The 18407-nt window shown below is 38.8% G+C and overlaps 1 protein-coding gene across 36 annotated transcripts in view; it reads left to right on the forward strand.

The window, feature by feature from the left end:
* The window catches only part of rims2a (regulating synaptic membrane exocytosis 2a), a 153581-nt gene that overhangs the window by 83435 nt on the left and 51739 nt on the right, over positions 1 to 18407 (forward strand). For 12 of the 36 annotated variants that reach the window (XM_077576050.1, XM_077576081.1, XM_077576071.1 and 9 more), the window contains 7 exons: positions 6967 to 7034; positions 9977 to 10096; positions 11080 to 11179; positions 11284 to 11407; positions 13845 to 13891; positions 14131 to 14243; positions 18262 to 18392. In XM_077576050.1, the coding sequence (XP_077432176.1) occupies positions 6967 to 7034; positions 9977 to 10096; positions 11080 to 11179; positions 11284 to 11407; positions 13845 to 13891; positions 14131 to 14243; positions 18262 to 18392 (703 nt within the window). Of the gene's footprint in view, positions 1 to 6966; positions 7035 to 7207; positions 7420 to 9976; positions 10097 to 11079; positions 11180 to 11283; positions 11408 to 13844; positions 13892 to 14130; positions 14244 to 14963; positions 15012 to 18261; positions 18393 to 18407 lie in introns of all 36 variants that reach the window. The other 24 variants (XM_077576044.1, XM_077576045.1, XM_077576063.1 and 21 more) reach the window with 4 other exon arrangements.

Genomic DNA, 18407 nt, shown 5'->3' on the forward strand with positions numbered 1-18407 from the left:
TTTTACTCTTTATTGATTCCCCTGACATGCAGTCTCATAATAGTGCCGAACAGACAGAAAAGGGGACTGGATGGCTAACTACAGAAGCGAGGTGGGCATTGTGCAGTGACAGCCAAAATTTCATAATGATTCACGATCACGAAACCGGTTTTTGCAACCCAGTACGGTTGTTAGACAACTTGGAACCATTTTTTTTAGGAATGCATGATAACTGTTTTTTTTCTACCGATACCGATAACATTCTGTTCCTCCACACAGATATTGACTGATATGTAGCCTACAAACATATTTGTTGTTGCATCTTAAAAGAATCATACATTTCAATCCCGCTTCCTATTAATGTAGCGGGGTTGGAGGATGACAAAAAAGTGGTCAATAACAACGTACAGTCGCATGTTTTGCTACTTCATTAACACTTGTCAATTCCGACTGTGAGGCGATGAGCAGTCTCAAAAGCTCTGATGCGTATCAGTAACTATTAATAAAGTTGGTCATATTTTGTTGTCACCCCCACTAGTTTCATATACGATATACAGTATTTAATATTAATTCTTAAAAGAACAAACCGCTTACAAAATTATTTGCTCAGCAATGACAATTCAACAATGCACTTTGCACACAAATACAACCACACACACATATTTTTAAATAAACGCAGGACACAAACATTTTAGTGATACTGGCCATTTTCATGTGAAGGCATTTTCAAGGACTAAAATAAAAACAAAAGATTAAAAATATCACTCACCATAGCTGCACTTCAATGAGCCATGGCCCTTTCTATACAGTAGCGTCACAGTGTTTACCATCCATCCATCCATTTTGAACCACTTATACTCACTATTAGCAATTTAGCTTTCCTATTGCATATATAGTGTGATTGGTGGCCTCACTGTATACTGTATGTACGCTATGAGTGAATGGTTATTAATCCAAGGTGAAGAACAGTGGGGGTAACCTTTTGATAATAGTATAGATAGTCATAGTATTGTAAAATGTATACTAGGATCTAGTGCTCTCACTAACGACTTCGAAATCTAGTCCCCAATTGATTATTCCAGCGCTTAATCAACTAATCACCTCGCCACCCAGCCAAAAATGTTGTCAAATGTTTTTAAATTATTATTATTATTATTATTATTATATTAAAGTCCACTAAGGTTGAACGTGAGTTGAATTTAGTGGATATAAATACTCATTGTTTCTCATCTTCTGCACACAATATGCACATATTACACAAACACCAACAAAATTAGCTTATGCTAAAGAATTAACAATTGTGATTAGCATTAGCCCTGAATAAACTCAAATCACTTATTGTACTTTTCCTGAAAATCACTTCTAGTGCAACATATGAAAAATCCAATTTGACCAAAATATTAAACGGTAAATGGAATGCACTTAAATAGTGCTCTATCTTCATCATATGTTTACTAAGCCTGATGTATTTGCTTGTCTCGTTCGAGCATATTGAATTGCCGAAGCCTACAATGGCCAGCGATGCAGCATATTGACCGCACAGAAAGTTTTTTTCAAATAACTTACTTTATGCTCCAGGATCCCACGCCGTCACCCTGGTGTTTTTCTTTGGTTCCATCCCATTTTAAATCCATAAACATCATGAGTACTCGCTATTGTAGCTTCTTACTTGATAATGCTACTAGCGAATGCTAACCTAGCCAAGGGAATTTCGAAGTGAGCTTGTTTCTAAGGTCCGCCAGCGTCCGCGTTTGCAAACTCCCTTGCGTCTCTTAAGTGCATTGCGACCAACTTGGTGTATTTGGCTCGATTATTGCACATTTGGTGGCAAACTTGGAGTCGCTGTATAGGGAGGAGTGAGTCTTGCGCTATGCTATTGTAGATACCGCCTTCCTGTTGCTGATGCATGTAGGGCCACCATCTTATGTGTGTCTGGCGCCAATAAATTCAAAACCCTTTTATTTATTTAGTGATTTTGATGCATATTGTTTTGTTACAAACATAAGACATGTAGCGATGCTAAAAAGACCACAAACAAGAGGCATCTTAGTTAGTAGTGGTGAATGCTGGTCGGAGTCCGTCAGCAAAAAGTGTCCCTGCGTACAATACAAAATATTGGTTCCGGCAACTTCCAGGCGCTGCAAATATGTTTGAAAAATCATTAAAATAGCTTTGATGCATGCATTTTTGCGTCGACCCATTTTTGTGGTCGACCCAACCGACTTGGTCAGCCCTACTTGGATCCCTCGCAATTAGTCACTTCATTGACACTATCACCTTGGTAACATAGTGTACACAATTTCACACATGCTTATTTTCTGCACCTCTTGAGTTATAGTAAAACCAGCATCAATAATTAATGATGCAATTAATAGTTTACACAGTTTTTTTATTGAGCTGTCAAAGTGATGGAGAGCATGCTGCTGGTGAACTCCACCACCGCCTGCATTCTGCCTTCATCCTGAATCAGCACCTTGTGGTGCCTAGGAGCCAGGGCGAACAGGCTGGGCTGGGCGTAGACTGCTGATGCTAACAATTCACTACCGTGATGAGTTTCCTCCTCCCTTAAAAAACACACACAGTGCCTTGTTGGGGATCAGTGCCCAATTTTGGAGTGCCACTGTTAATAAAGCTTGAGGAGAGAAATAGAATACTGTGTGGCTCTCTGTGCTGAAACCTGTGTCCACTTGTTTTTACAGATGTAGATGATGGCCTTGTTACTGTACGTGTGTAGGCATGTGTGTATTTCAGGTTCAGGGACCTGTCCCAAATGGCTACTTTGGACCAAAGTCGGACTGCACCCTGGATTAGTTGCTAGGCACATATTGAGACAGACAAGCATTCACTCACATTCACTGAGTGGGGACTGACTTGCTGCCCAACACCGAATTCTGGCAAATGTACCCCTTCGGCACTTCTCATCTTAGACGAGTTCGCTGCTGGTTTAATAACCACGTGTAAGATCAAATACCGATATTTTGGGTCGGTTAAGAACATCTGTTCTTGTTCAGCGCAAAGATGCTAGATGGGTTGAGGCTAGGTCTTTGTTTGTGCAACTCAATGTCTTCCACACCTCAGCATTCCTTGCTTGATGCACTGGAGCAAATGAGTCTAGCCAAACACCTTATTGGCAGAGCTGGGCACTTCCGTTAATCGTCAATTCCAGTCTTTGCACAATGACACGAAGCCTCGGATAAATACATGGACTGAGCACCGACTGAAGCACGTTTACGTCCGTCGATCGGGGTGAGTACATACGGTCCCGCTCATTCCGTGTATTTTTACGAGCCTTCGCATCATAAAGCATTCGCCGAATATGCGGAAGCACGCGCCAAAAGGTGGGCATCATCATCGACGGGAATTTACGATTAACAGAAGTGCCTAGCTCTGCTTATTGGTTAATGAATTGATCAATAGCATTTTGTCCATGTAGTGCAATGTGTGTGTTTGTGTGTGTAATTATGTGAGTTTTTCATCTCCCAGATAAAGAGTCTGGCCTGAGGCAAAGGATTTGTTCAATGAAGTTTGTCTACCATGCTGAAATACTCTCCAGTGTTTATACTGCTGACACAAAAGCAGCTGGGGAGGATAATCACTGTTGTCAGCTGTTGTTAGAGGGTCACAGAGGCTAACGCCTGTCAAGGGACACGCAGTGTTTTATCAAAATGCATAATTCGTTTCCACACTAACATCTGATGGCTGTGTGGTTGGTGGTAATGATTATGATGACTGGAGAAGACAAACACGTCTCATAACAATTAGTTTTTATGGATCTTTGGTTTAAGCGCACCTTGAGCGCAACAGAGTCCAGTGGTAGGTGAGTTTGGCCCTAATCAAGTAAAACCAAATATCAATCTATCTGTATATCTGTGCCAGTGGTCCGCAAGCTTTTTACACCATTCATGGGGCTGACACAGTAGCCACTGTCAGCATCTGCTTGGCTCACTTTTGACCTCTTAGTGTTGCCTCAGCATGGACAAAGTAACCAGGATGAGCAGTGAGCTATCAACAAATTCTTTATTTCAAAACAAATGATTATTGTTAACTTATCATGCCAAAATCATTAAACTAATACTGCATTTGCATTCCCCATGACAGACAGCCCAAACCACTCCAAAGTACACTTTTCTTCTCTTTGCCTCAGGCTCTGCTTCCTTTGTCTCCACCCCTCGACTCCCTCATCCAATCACAAATCGCACTTGGTTATCTGCATTATTTTGCACACAATCGGAAATTACAGAACACTTGTTGGGGTTTCCATCCGCCCATTTTTATTCGAATTCTCAAGAAATGTAAAAATAAAACGGAATGGAAACGCTAGATATTCGAAAAAAGGCCCACAATTTGCAAAAACTTGTTTACGCTTGGAGGTAGTGGATTTTGAAGTGTTTTGAAAAAAGGATAATGTACATTTTGACTATGGAAACAGGTTTTGCGAATAAACAATGACAAGACCAGATAGATGTCATGGGTATTACCGGCTTTTACGTCACATGTACGTTAGTAGTCACAAAACAATGGCAGACAATAAAGTAAGGTATGTGTAAGGGGACGACAAAACAGAAATCTTTTTGGAATTAAGTAAAGAAGCAAATATTCATGCAATTTTAGATGGAGCAAAGTTCTTCCGAGTCATGGAAGGTCGATCTGCAATCTATCATGATCACACATGAGGCGCAGCCGTAACAATTGGACGGCGCCATAATGGATTAGCGCTCATGAGGGGAGGAAAAAAAGAGTTGCGTGAAATGACCGAATGGAATGCGGAGGGACCGAACCAAAACTATTTAACTGATCGAATTTAACAATTTTCAAAAAACGTTCCCGCCCTAATACAGGCGAAAAAGTCTTAAGTCCATATCTCAATGAGCAGCTATAGTGAGTGTTGATTTTTCATCAGGGTTCGTTCAAGGTCAGAAACCGTTGCAAAGATGTTCGACAAAAAGTTTTAATGGTCACAAACAGTTTTTCTTGTTGCCATGAGATATATAGACATAGACGACACATAGAACTGTAATTGTATATATGACTTGACGTCCCTACATCTAGTGGTGGTTTCATGACTCAATGTATCTTAACTGACCAGTTAAGTGCACACATTTTGTATCATCAGCTGCACAAGTTAAAATGAAAACCACTTGTTTTGATCTGTCACTATTTTATGATTTAAAAATGTAATTCTGTCCCACCCCTCTTTCATCACGCTTACCCCCCCCCCCCTCTTCTCTCTCTCTCTCTCTCTCTCTGTCTCTCTATCTCTCTCTGGTAAGCCTTTATTCTTTTGACATGTTCAACACATGTTCTGCGTGCGACCTTTGGCCACAGTCTTAATGAGTTAAATTCTTAATCCTCTTAATCAAAATTATTCTGGCATAAGAAATTCAAATATGCTTATATTGGCAGAAGGATTGGAGAGTTGTCTCACAAACGAGCTATGGCCACTGAATGGATCTTAGTTGGTTAACTGCTGAACTATGTCCATACTGTATGCCATGGGTCTTCCCCTTCAATGAAAAAAAAAAACCCTGTAATCAGAAGCTGATCTTTTGTAGCTGTCCTTTGTGCACTTTAGGTTGAGGTCAGTAAAGCCTGTGTGTCACTGTAATCTTAAACCCGAGTTGCACATGATAAGAGATCCCCTCTCATGCCACTACTACAGATCATGGATAGTAGGATGATAAAAAGAAACACGCTAACTTTTACAGATTGTTGCATGGTTATGTTTATTGTAGTAGTATCGCTATACTCTACAGTAGTATAATAGTGAGATTGGCGCATGCGATGCCTTCATAGTAGGGTTGTAGATACTGATGACCTTAATATTGCATTGCAATAGAAGCCTGTAGAAAAAAGGTAACATTTTAGTGGCTGGGAAACAAATTGTGAACCAAACTTATGAAATCAAAGATTTTACAAACTCCAAATCAAATCTAATGAAAAAGGCAGACGTATAGCCAAACAATGAAGACATATTTTATAATGTCACGTTTATAACAAGCAAAACAAACAATCTCTTCTGGCCAGCAGAAATGGCATTGGGCATGGGAATGTCATAACCTGGGGGGCTAATTTAGCCATTAAACTATTGAACTATTATGCAGATTTTAGTGCAAATTCATTGCTTTGATGACAATAGTGATCTCTGTACAAACATGTTGATTTATAACTAACAGTGATAAACAGAGACTATCCTTTGGTTTTGGGGTCAGGATTTTCGTTTGTCTAATAAGATTGAAAAGAAATTTGTGGTGCATTTCATTGACAAGTTGTTGTAAAACTGACTGTTGCTCTTGTGAAAAACAAAAGTGTGACATGGTTTTCGTTGGCAAACAGAGGCGACCTTTTGCAAATATTAATCCTCATCTCTGTGTAAAATCCAAACATTTACCAGAGTATGGAAAAAGGGCAAGATATACACATCTTTGTCGAACTTTGTTATGATTATTTTGAGGAACGTAGGGAATGTAACGCTTGGTTGAAAGAAAAAGAAACTAACCTGAAGTAATAATACAGTGTGATATTGCTGAAAATGGCACGTAAACGGTAATTATATACTATATTCTTTTTGTTCAACATAACCAAAAGTTCTTTATCATTGATGATTCAATTACCAATTCACTCAGTAACGATGATGTGGACTGTCACGGAAGGAAAGTAATCATCATGCACACATTGATTGATGACTGGGACTGAGTTCAGTACAGTATCGTGTTTCGTTAGGACTTGAGGGATTACCAGGAATCGAGCCACAATCATTTCTGATGGATTGCTACTCAAGTGTGTGTTATAACCTCAACTGTCATTTTGCTTTTTCCACAGGGATCATATGTGGTTTTGAGAATTTGTGGTGTATGTGCACTGGGGTCTTTGTATACTTGAGTCTGTGTGTACGAGTGTGTCAGGTTGTGTCTATGTGGTTTGTGGTGTCCTCACTGCTCCCTCTTGCTGTCCTCTCTCATGTACGTACACCCTCCCCGCGCCTTACAGGAGATTTGGATGGCCATTGGTGGGACCATGCGTCTTGGCATAGCAGCGAGGCCTCCCCAATGTCTTTGGTGAGACATGTGGAGTCCCCTCCCCCCTGCCTCGTAACCTCTATCAGTCTCTCTCTCCTTCTCCTCATCCCCTGTATTCCAGAGTCTATTGTCATTTCACATTTCCTTTGTTTTATTTACACCTTTGCATGTTGTTTTTCTGTTTTCTTTCTGTTTTTATCCCACACCTTTAGGGGACAGTCAAAGGGGAAAAAGAAAAACAATTGAGCAGGCATTTATGTCTGAGCCGGCACACACCTTATCTGAGAGGCAAAAGAAAATGGTGCGCTTTGGGGGACACTCATTTGAAGAGGACTTGGCGTGGTGTGAACCGCAAGTTAAAGACTCAGGAGTTGATACGTGCAGTAGCACTACCCTAAACGAGGAGCATAGCCATAGTGAGAAGGTACTGAGACAATCTAGCCTGCATTAAAAAAAAAAATCTATTTATGACCTCCCCGTCTTTGTTTGCTCTGTGTCACTAAGTGTAAATAGGTAAGATGTTTTTTGTTTTGTTTTTCGTTTTATTTGACATTGTCTAAAATCAATTTATTTTACAATTTTGTTCCTTGTTGTTTTGGGTTAACTATGGCTGCACCTTGCTTGGTGTGGCTGAAAAAAATTCTTGCAGGGACACCCTCTTTGCTTGCTACTTGTACTTGCTGTTTTGCTCCCCAATAGAAAAAACACACACCTTACAATAGTAATAGTAAAGATGACCACTGACACTGAACTTCTCTGTTTGTCATGGCACAAAGGAATGTGTGTCTCTCCTAGTTGCATGCTCGTTTTGTATGTTTTGTTGTTGCTCTGCAGCAGTCCTGTTAAGAGCAATAGGCAAACCTTAGGCCGTCCCTCTCACTCTGCTGCCCTCCTCCACAGCAACCAGTCCAGATAAAACCTTCCCTTGGCCAATAGTCCACCCACTTTAAAACAAAATCCCAACTAATTGTCAACACACCTAATAGGGAAAATTGGATTTCTTTTTTAGTTTTTCATTTAGAACATGTTTTTCTTTTTTCCCTTCCACTGCTGTGTCTGTCTTCACCTCATGTGTGTCTCACTGCTTTGTTGTGCGCAATGTAATTTTCACTTCTTTTTTTTTTATCTCTGCGCCTTGAATTTGGTTCTTCTATCAAAGATGACCCTTTTAGACCTTTTCATAGTCTTCTATCCCTTTAATAACTTCTCTTCAAAACTGGTTGTATATGTGTCTTCTTTCCCCCAAGTTTGATGCGCTGGTTTAGTAATGCTGTGGCTGCTTGCTTTACTCTGCATGGGGCATTGCATGACGCTCACTCAACCCTTCCTCACTCTGGCAGGTTCACATAAGCTCTGGATATAACAGTTCTACTATGAATGTGTGGAATCTCATGGTTACTATGAAACGGGGGTCTCAAAATAACGCCCCAGGGGCCATTTGCCAGCAGACAACAGCATGACATTTCGCGGCCCCCTATTTGACATTAAAGTCTAACGATATGTTTTTTGCTGTGCTGTTCTGGCCGTGTTTTGGGCATTTTGTGTTGTTTTAAAATCATTTATAGGCTGCCATAGCTCAGGCTCATTACAGCTTTTGGCTTAACGTAATTCTAAAGTGACACCAAATGGAAGCAAAAGATAGCCTGTCATCCTGTCACAATTTTTTTTGTTCAAAAGCCGACATGAAGAGAAGTTTGCCAGCAGCCAATTTCAAGAAAAACATGAGACGAGAAAGTTTTTTTGTTGCTGAGCACAGGGGTACCCCCACTTGTGCTGCTCAAGAAATCAGACGTCATGACTCACTTAGACAGGCTGCGGAGAATGCAAAGTAGCATGGAGATGAGCGAGAGGGCCGGCTCGCCAATCTGGTTTAGAAACGTTGATGTTCTGAACTGTCATTAAGAAACATTGAGAAGATTGGTTGAGTCATGCATTTTTTGAATACTTCACAAGTGATGTCACTAACAAATCTTTCTTGAATTGATTATCCTATAAATTATTACATCAATTACTCTGGTAATTTCTCTTCATCTCCATGGACTTTTGTAAAGGTGCATTCGCAGCAACAATGTCTATGCGGAAACACGGAAATGGTTAAACATTGCTTCTGGGTGCCCAAATATGGTTTTAAAATTATCAGCAGTGGGCATTTTACAAATTTTATTCTGGTCCATCATTCGTCAGTGGACTGGAAACCCTTCTGTTATCATCACTGAGTATTTTTTTTTCAAACCAAACCAAACTGTTATCGCTAGTCCGTCAGTCCATCATTTTACTTCAACCACGTTTCTTCCGTCATTTTGTCACCTCTATTTCAGCACCAACAGAAATTCCAGCAATCCCATCAGTACTGTCCGTCATTCATTCATTCGTCAATCGTCAACAAAACGGTTATCCATCATTGACGGACTGAGAGGTCCATCAGTACTTGAGCCGATTTGTGATGATGACGCTGATGAAAGAAACCGCACTTTGTCAGTGCCTAGTCCGTCATTTGTTTTTAAAGGTTCCCGTAATTCGTCAGTAGAACGGGCACCTGTTAGTGACGGATTGACGGACAGCCTGTTAGTATTGATGGAACATCCACCTCTGAAAATTGTTAATTATAGTTTCGAGGCAGAAATTTTTGTGTCGACAAATTTTTGTGGTAGACTTAATCGAGTTAGCTGACTTTTTTCCCAATGCTTCTTGAACCCCGTTTTTGTGGAACACTTACTGCAGCCCAGACTCAGCCAGACTTTTATCTCCAGCGACCTGCACTTACAGTAAGTTGCGTTTGAGACCCCTGCTATAAAGTATATCATAAACCAATTTTTAAATTATTCATATTCTTAGGTAGAAAAGTGAGTGCAGAGCTTGTGTGAACTTTCCCCCTCTAAGTGAATAAACACTTCCCCAAGTGCCCCCTTTCACTGAACCTATCCAAAGTGATCACATTCACGTTTGTAAACACAAGGTGTGTTGTTGCTCTGACCTCGTAGCATCCGGTGACGTGGCAGCCGTCCAAAGACGGGGATCGCCTAATAGGGCGCATTTTGCTCAATAAGAGAATGAAAGATGGAAGTGTGCCTCGAGACTCAGGAGCTCTGCTTGGTCTTAAGGTGAGCTTATACTCTGGTAGTTTGTTGATCTATACTGTGCTCTCTTTTTGTGTGATCTTCCTCTGCTGCTTCCAATATTTCATTACATCATAACCTTGCTTTCTATTAGTTTTTAATGGGACTTGATCTGGTCCTGATTAATATTAGTCTTTAATAAGAGCATGCTTGAAACTGAATCACTAAAATGATTAAATTGCATATTAGAGCACATATAGCATCTCTATATACTCTTATGAGTGCCACTGTTGGCGCTTGCATACTACTGTAGGATCATTCCATATGTTTCAAAAACAACTGAAGTCCAGGCAGATGAGCGGCAGGCAGATGACCAGAAGAGTGAACAAAGGGCAGCAAGATCGGGAGGAAAAATCATTACTGATTAAATGAACCTCCTAAAAATGCACGTTTGTGTCTGCTCAGTGCCTTTGTGCGTTTCTGTCTCCTCAGCAGCAGCAAACACACTCTGCAGTCCAGCCAGTCAGTCCATCATTCAGGCTGCCAGCTTTGCCCTCACAGTCCATCCCTCTCTGTTCTCCTCTGCGAGGCCCCCGCTTCGGCCTCAGCTTGTTATATAAAGCCATTTCATTTAGCTGACTTGCCCAAGCTCCTTTGTATGTTGGCATTCAGCCTCCATTAAGCAGGATTTTATTTGTATGATGAGAGTGGAGTACGGCATCTTGACTCCAGTACAGTTCTAGCCCACAGGCTTGCAATGTTACAGAACCACAGAACAATACTTGTATGCCCCAAAGGACTCAAGCATTACATTGGACATTAAAATCAAAAGAAAAGAAAAAAAGATTTTTTATCTCTGGCTTTCCCTTGACAAAGATTTTCTGTAGTATCATACTTGAAAAGTGACTGCAGGAAAAGAGTTACAGCTATACACAAACATTATAACTGCTCACAGGTTATCCTAAAAAGAGGCTTAATTTCCATCAGTGTGTACTTGCTGTTGCATTCATCTCTCTTTTTCACCACAGGTGGTCGGAGGCAAGATGACAGAATCTGGTAGACTTTGCGCTTTCATCACAAAAGTGAGAAAAGGAAGTCTAGCGGATACTGTAGGGCACCTCAGACCAGGTAGTCAGAACAACCCAAACATTTACATCGTAATCAACAACATTTTGTGCTGACTTGTGGAGAAAAGTAACACTTGAGTTTAATCAAACGTGATGATTTCACAGGTGACCAGGTGCTGGAATGGAATGGAAGGCTTTTACAAGGAGCTACATTTAAAGAAGTTTACAATATAATTTTAGAATCCAAGCCTGAACCACAAGTGGAACTGGTGGTCTCACGGCCCATCGGGTGAGAGCTTAACTATCCCATTCAATGTGCAGTTTTAGCCCTTATGTGACACGTCTGTGTTCTGAGTGTCTTTGTACATGCTTTCATATTATTTCAGATTTTTCGCATCCCAGTATGAATCTGGTATTATCATTGTGTGAATACTGAAAGCATTCACACATTATTCTTATTTTTATTCTGCCTATTATTTTGAAATGCTTCTACTTCCATATAATTCATCCGATTCACATCATTCTGATTTCAACATATTCTAAAAAGTCACAACTTGCTGGCTATTATTTTTTTCTTAATGGGACATTCAACAACACAGTTTCACATTGTACCCATTTGAAATTCAAAATATCCGCTTATTCAATTCACCTAGTTAACAATGTTCAACTTGCCAAAAATTCTTATTGACCAAAAATTCAACATTTTCACCACTAAAATTCCCACCAAAAAATTCTCTATTCATTCAACAAAACAAATTCACTTCATTTCAACTTGGAGTTCATAACAATTAATTCACCTTGGTAATGATTTTCAACATCCCATTTATTCCCATTCCACATCACTAATATCATTCCGTGTCTTTCAATGCCATTGCCATGTCGTTCTTTATCATTCAACATCATTCCACATGCATAAATATTTTATTCAGCATTTTAGTATTCACACAAAATTTCTTCAGAAATTGCACATTGTTGTATTTTTTTTTCTTTATTTTATTGTTAATATTATTATTATTATTCTATCCGTAAAAGTCACAAAATGATCAATATTTAAAAGCATAGTTTGATGATGAATGTACCCACTTTATTTTGACCATCCTGCATCAGTCAAAAGTTTATTAAGAGAAATGTATCTCAAAATATGACATTAATTATACAGGAGTAGTAGAAATATTTGCTTTAGTAATACAAACTTAGTCACCATCACTTAGGCTACGTTCACACTGCAGGCAAATGTGACTCAGATCGTATTTTGCTCAAATGAGACCTGTATCTGACTTTTTTATGTCAGCCTGAACGGCTCAAATCCGATTTTTTCATATCCGACCTTGGTCGCTTTCATATGTGGTCCTAGATCGGATTTTTGCAATGTGACCTCAGTCTGAACGGCCAGGTCACATATATCCGACCTCTATGTCATCAAATGTCCAATATGCACTCCGCGCATTCCGGAGACGTACGGGAATCGACAAAGTTGTTTCGATTAACAATTGTGATTTTATATTTGACTTTAATTTACTTGAAACATGAAGTATAAAAATGACATTTGTGGTGGTGATATTAGTAATTTAGCCATGCAGACGGCTCATTTATTACGTGTTGCAATGACGTGACGTCATCGTTAGGGGAGGGAAAAAAGGTGAGGTCTCTGTGAGATGAGGAGCTCGAACAGGCTCGCCTCATTTTCACAAAATATTATTTCTACCTCCTCACGCATCACTCCTCTGTAGATATGAGATGGTAAAAATATGAAACACAACGACGAACTTATAAAAGTCCGTGGCCCTGACACGCTAAACCTTACGTATTTACTTCCGCAAACAGCGTTGTGAGTGACTTTGTATCTTCTTCTGCGCATGCGGGTCACTTTCTTGTCGCAAAACGTTTACACAGCAGACAGACTGAGTTCACAATTAACATGTAATGTGAACACTTACTAAAAAAAAAAAAATCGGATTTCACCCCAAAATTAAAATTGAGCATTAAGACATGCAAACTAAATAGAGAAACAAGTAGCAGAAGCAGCCCCCCAAAAGTATGTTTAACGTCAGTTGTTGCTTGTTTCTATTGTTATGTGTATTTTGCCATGTGTTTTGCACACAATATCACTTGTGACAATGTCATGACAATTGTCATTTAAGGACGATTTGTACAAATGTGGGAAGAAACTCATCAACCTTACCGTGGAAAATAAACTAGTGAAATAAAGTGGTGAATTAACGATCCAAATGCTACAAAGTGTGACCAATTAACACTTTGTGTAGCTTGTCAAAAATTCATGAGTGAACGTGGTGCTGGTGAAATATAGAGATGTTAAGAATAGATGAGAATATATTGATCAAATATTTCATTGTAGCTGTAGAAGTAAAAGTGGGGGAGAAAAGTCGCAGTTTATAGTCTGGATTTAATGATAATTGCTAAAAAAACAGCATAATTTGGAATTTTGTGTATGCCTAATCTCAGAATTAAAGTTACTTTCTCTCTCCGGCTCTGACTCGAGCAAACTCTCATATAAGAACATTACACACATAAACAACAACAGTTAAAAAAAAAAAACGTCAATTTCTCTGTCTGTCCTGGTTTGTGCTGCTAAGGGGTCTGCTGTATGAATGAAGACTAATGTTGTACTTAGGGTCATTAAAGCAGAGCACATTCAGCATTAGCGTATTGATTCACTTGACCTCATCCTTTTCTTTTATGCTCCACTTTCTCTTCACCCCCACCAGAGATATTCCAAGGATACCAGACAGCACACATGCACAACTGGAATCAAGTGAGTTTGCAGGATTTAACATTGCCTTGTCTGACTAATCAAGTATAAACCTGTCAACTTAACAATAAAGATTTTCTTATGAGGGGTTTACAAATGTATTATTCGTGTAGGTAGTTTAACAATGATGTTAAAAGACACGTATATAATGAACAGTATACGTACCACACTTTTATTGTATTGGCTCTCTGTTAACTATGTTTAAGCTACATCCAGACTGGTTGCCTCATGTCATCTTTCAGGTTCAAGTTCTTTTGAGTCCCAAAAGATGGATCGCCCGTCCATATCTGTCACCTCCCCCATGAGTCCCAACATGCTGAGGGACGCCCCCCAGTACTTGTCAGGACAGCTTTCAGTAAGTGACCTTACACTAACATATGGGCCAAGAGAAGTCATTAGTGATAAATGGCCTTGTCCGTTGGTGAGATGAGATATGAACTTGAGCCAAATCCGACTGATATGTTTTTTTCCCGTTTGTATCATTTTCAATGCACACATTGACACAAGTCGAGAAAATGGTGTGTGAGTTTGTTAAGGCAAACGGGCACAGAGTCACATCTATTTCGCTGACCTTTTTACCATCCCGATTCGGGATTGTCAGTGATACGATGTGTCCATTTTCCAGTTTGAAAACCCTCCTGGGATGAATGGGTTAAACAATTGCACTGAAATATCACATGAACTAATTATATACAATGATTTGAGCATTTACAAGAAGTAAATTGTTGTGTGTACTGTATGTGTTTTAAGCAATGAACATTTTCGCGTAAGAAAAATGCTAGATTTGGGACAGCTCAAAACAGTATTATGACAATATTTTTAAGGACTCTTCAAACTTAATAAACACAAGATGCCAGGTTTGCCACTAACGTCAGCAACCGTAACATTTGATAAGCAGAGATAAGATGTTATATGTGGAAAAAAATCTTTAAAATAGAGATGAAAAGACGAAAGGAACAGTGCCATTTAAGAGCACAATCTGTGTTTGTGTTTGGGTGAATTGTGAGTTGATGTTGTTTTGTGCGAGTCTGGTTTTATTGCATTTCCTTTGTTGTTGTTAATTTTGCTTATCCAGAGCCAAAGCCTTAGTAGAAGAACACCGCCTATTCCCCCTAGGGTCCAGGTAATGGGCCCTGTCTGAAGGCCACCCTCTATTTGGTCTTTGCTCTTTGACTGTTGACTGGCCTTTTTCTGTTTCCATATTTGGGAAAGTGCATTTCCAGGGAAATTAATGCTTCGTATTTCCCTGTCAGTGCAGTGCCTTGTGTTACATTCTTCTATATGATTTCTTGCTATCACCATTTTGATTCGAGTTATGATGTATTGCTCATTTTAACCCAATCATGTCAGTTTGCCTAGGCAGTGCATGAACAACTAATCAACATCAGAAAAATAATGTTTCCATTGCCTTGTTCAATTTGCTGATATTAAAGTTTTTGTAATGCATATGAAAACTTGACAGGGGGGCAGGGGGTGTTGTGAGGACAGACAATTAGTCAGTGGAAAATGGACATAATCACACACATGAAGTAATTTTGTGTTTTAACTCATTATACCATTGACGGCTATAGACGTCAAAAATTCATTTGAACTATTTCTATTAGTTTAACATTTTTTTCCACTTTTGTTTGAAAACCTAGAACGTATTGTACATTTAGAACAGATATAATATTTGTGATTAATCGTGAGTTAACTATTAAAGTCATGCAGTTAATTACAATTAAAAAATGTAATCGCCTGACACGTTTAAAAAAAAAAAGAAGAGAAAGGATTATTAAAAAATTAGGGGCGTCAGGCAATTTTGATCGGAATTAATCACTGACTGACTTCACCAGTTAACTCACGATTAATCACAAATTTTATATCTGTTCTAAATATACAATAACAAATCTAGGTTTTCATACCCTTGTTAACAAAAGTGGAAAAAAATGTTAAACTAATAGAAATAGTTCAAATGAATTTTTGACGTCTATAGCCGTCAATGACAGTGAATGAGTTAATGATGCAGTAGTATAAATCCTCATACATCCAGTTGCACAGTGAAAACAGACAAACTATTGTTTAGCTTCCAGATAAAAAAAAAAGATTAATGCACATATAAATTTACACTAAAACAAAGACGGGGAGCCTGTCCTTTACAGCGAGGACATTTCTTTAACATTAGTGTACTCTGACATATGATGGCATTGTGTGTGTTTTTTGGTATATCAGTTCCTCAGTAAGTGCTTGGGAAAAATACAATGTGGGATGTCATTGTATTTCCGAAACTCCATAAATGCGTAATAATATTAATCACAACAGCTTTGATTTATATATGGCCATTTAGGGGACCAATGTGCTTCTTCTTTTTTGTCCAACTTATTTGCTCCAAAGTTGCAAGCATGTGTTGGTTCATCCCAAGTAGCCTAACGTTAAAAGTCTCCCATTCAAAACAGAACAACATCAGACAAGTTTGTTCTGCAATGATATGCAACTTAAACGGTTTAATTAAAATACTTCAATTGCAAATGCAAATGTTCGTATTTATTTAGTAGTGGCTGGAGCTAAAAATAGACAATCGTGGCCTTAGAGTTCAGAGCAAGCAAGTATTGTTGGTGTTGGTATCAACTAAACTTAAATTTGGCAAATGGGTCCCGTTGTTATTGTGAATAGAAAAGTGTTGTGAAGCCTTCAGCTAAACGGTGTGCATTTCTAATTGGAGGAAAAGCTCGAATTGGTACAGTACGGTATCAAATCAAATCAAAGCATGGTAGTTACATCTGCTTCTAAAGCAGGGACTAATATAGTTTGTTGATGTTGAAGGCTTTATTTGATTACTTTTTTAAGTGTAATCTTTTGCGTGTTCAAATAAATCAGAATTGAGATCTCATGAAGAAGTTTTCCTTGCAAGGATTTATTAAGAGCTCTTAAGACACAGGAAAAAAGCTTACATTCGAAAAGTGATGATAAGCTCCCAGTGTGTAGAAAATATGGACACCCCCCGGTGTCTTTATACTAGTAGAAAAGGTTCTCTCCGCCTCTTACATTTGACAGAGATAGTGTTGAAAATAAGCAGGCACAAGATACTGACATGGTCATCTCCGCTTCCCACCAGCTTCGGAGAAATGATGTGGACAGGCTTTGACCTTGGACCTTCAGTTTTTACGACCAAATGACTAATGACAAGAGACTCTGACAACTTTTAAAACATAAACATTCTTATCTCAAGAGATGGTGAGGAGTAAGAGGTTCAAATGAAGTGTACAAAATCATTATCACATTGTTATTCATTTAACTACACATGGTTATATCACATCTATATACCTATAACTAAATTCAAAAACAATAAAAATATAAATTGAAAAAGTTAAATGTCAACAATGTCTTGTGTTTAACCCTTTAATCATTTATTGTGTGTTATTAGGTTTTTAAAATATGATCACATCATTTTGATTGAGATGCAGTATTTTATTATAGTAGTATGTTTTGAGATTTAACAAATTCTTTGGTCAGAAACCCCCCTCCATCTATTTTCATATTTCCTCGGCAACCTTGTCTTGGCTACATTCTTTTACAATGCTGCATGGATAGCTGGTACTTTATCATATTCTTGACGAAGTATGGACACAAACTTAGAAGATGTCTTTTTTTTTCATCTCATCCAATTGCTTTAAGGCCACTGTTAGAGTTTTACCTCTTCTAAGTGTCTGCTTTTGGAGTCCATACTTCCTTTTTACCGCCTTTGATTACTCTTGCAAGAGCATGATTGATTTGTCAATAACAGTGCCCTTTGTCCAATATCGGAGACATTATTACAGACAACATCATCACTGCTAGATGGCATTATTTCCCTTGAGCACATGCTGGCAATGTTAAAGCATCTTTCTTGTAGTATTTCACTTCAACTTTGGTGAAATGAAATCCAGATGAATTACAGCCAATTCCTTTCCATAATATTTATTCATCTGTACAAGAGAAATAACTGCAGGATGAATGATCGGCCCAGACCCAAACGTACACAACTGTAAACACTTGTACACACAAATTTATCATCCAAGAGGGACCTCCTAAATTACAAAGAGGAAGTGTAAAGTTAACAAGGATCTACACATCTTGTAATAATACATCAATTCCAGCACTGTTTATTTAAAAAAAATAATAATCTCATATTATAATGAAGTACTTTCAAGCATGAGACTTTATCTTGGGTGTAGAGGAGAGAACCCCATATTGTAGTCAACCACTGTGCTATATAAAGGAAACAATATAGTGCATGCCAAGATTTAACAGAGCCCGGTGAAGTTGTCTTCTTCAGCATTATTCACTTTGTGCATTTTCTCAACTTGTGGCTCAGATGGCTGTGACTGAATGATGTTTCTGTTCTGCACTTGCAGGTCAAACTGTGGTACGACAAAGTCGGACATCAACTAATAGTCACCATACTGGGAGCCAAAGACCTGCCACCCAGGGAAGATGGTCGGCCCAGGAATCCTTACGTGAAAATCTACTTCCTCCCTGATCGAAGGTAAGCAAGCGAAAG

This window comes from Vanacampus margaritifer, chromosome 9 (assembly GCF_051991255.1).
Source record: "Vanacampus margaritifer isolate UIUO_Vmar chromosome 9, RoL_Vmar_1.0, whole genome shotgun sequence".
Lineage (NCBI taxonomy): Eukaryota > Metazoa > Chordata > Actinopteri > Syngnathiformes > Syngnathidae > Vanacampus > Vanacampus margaritifer.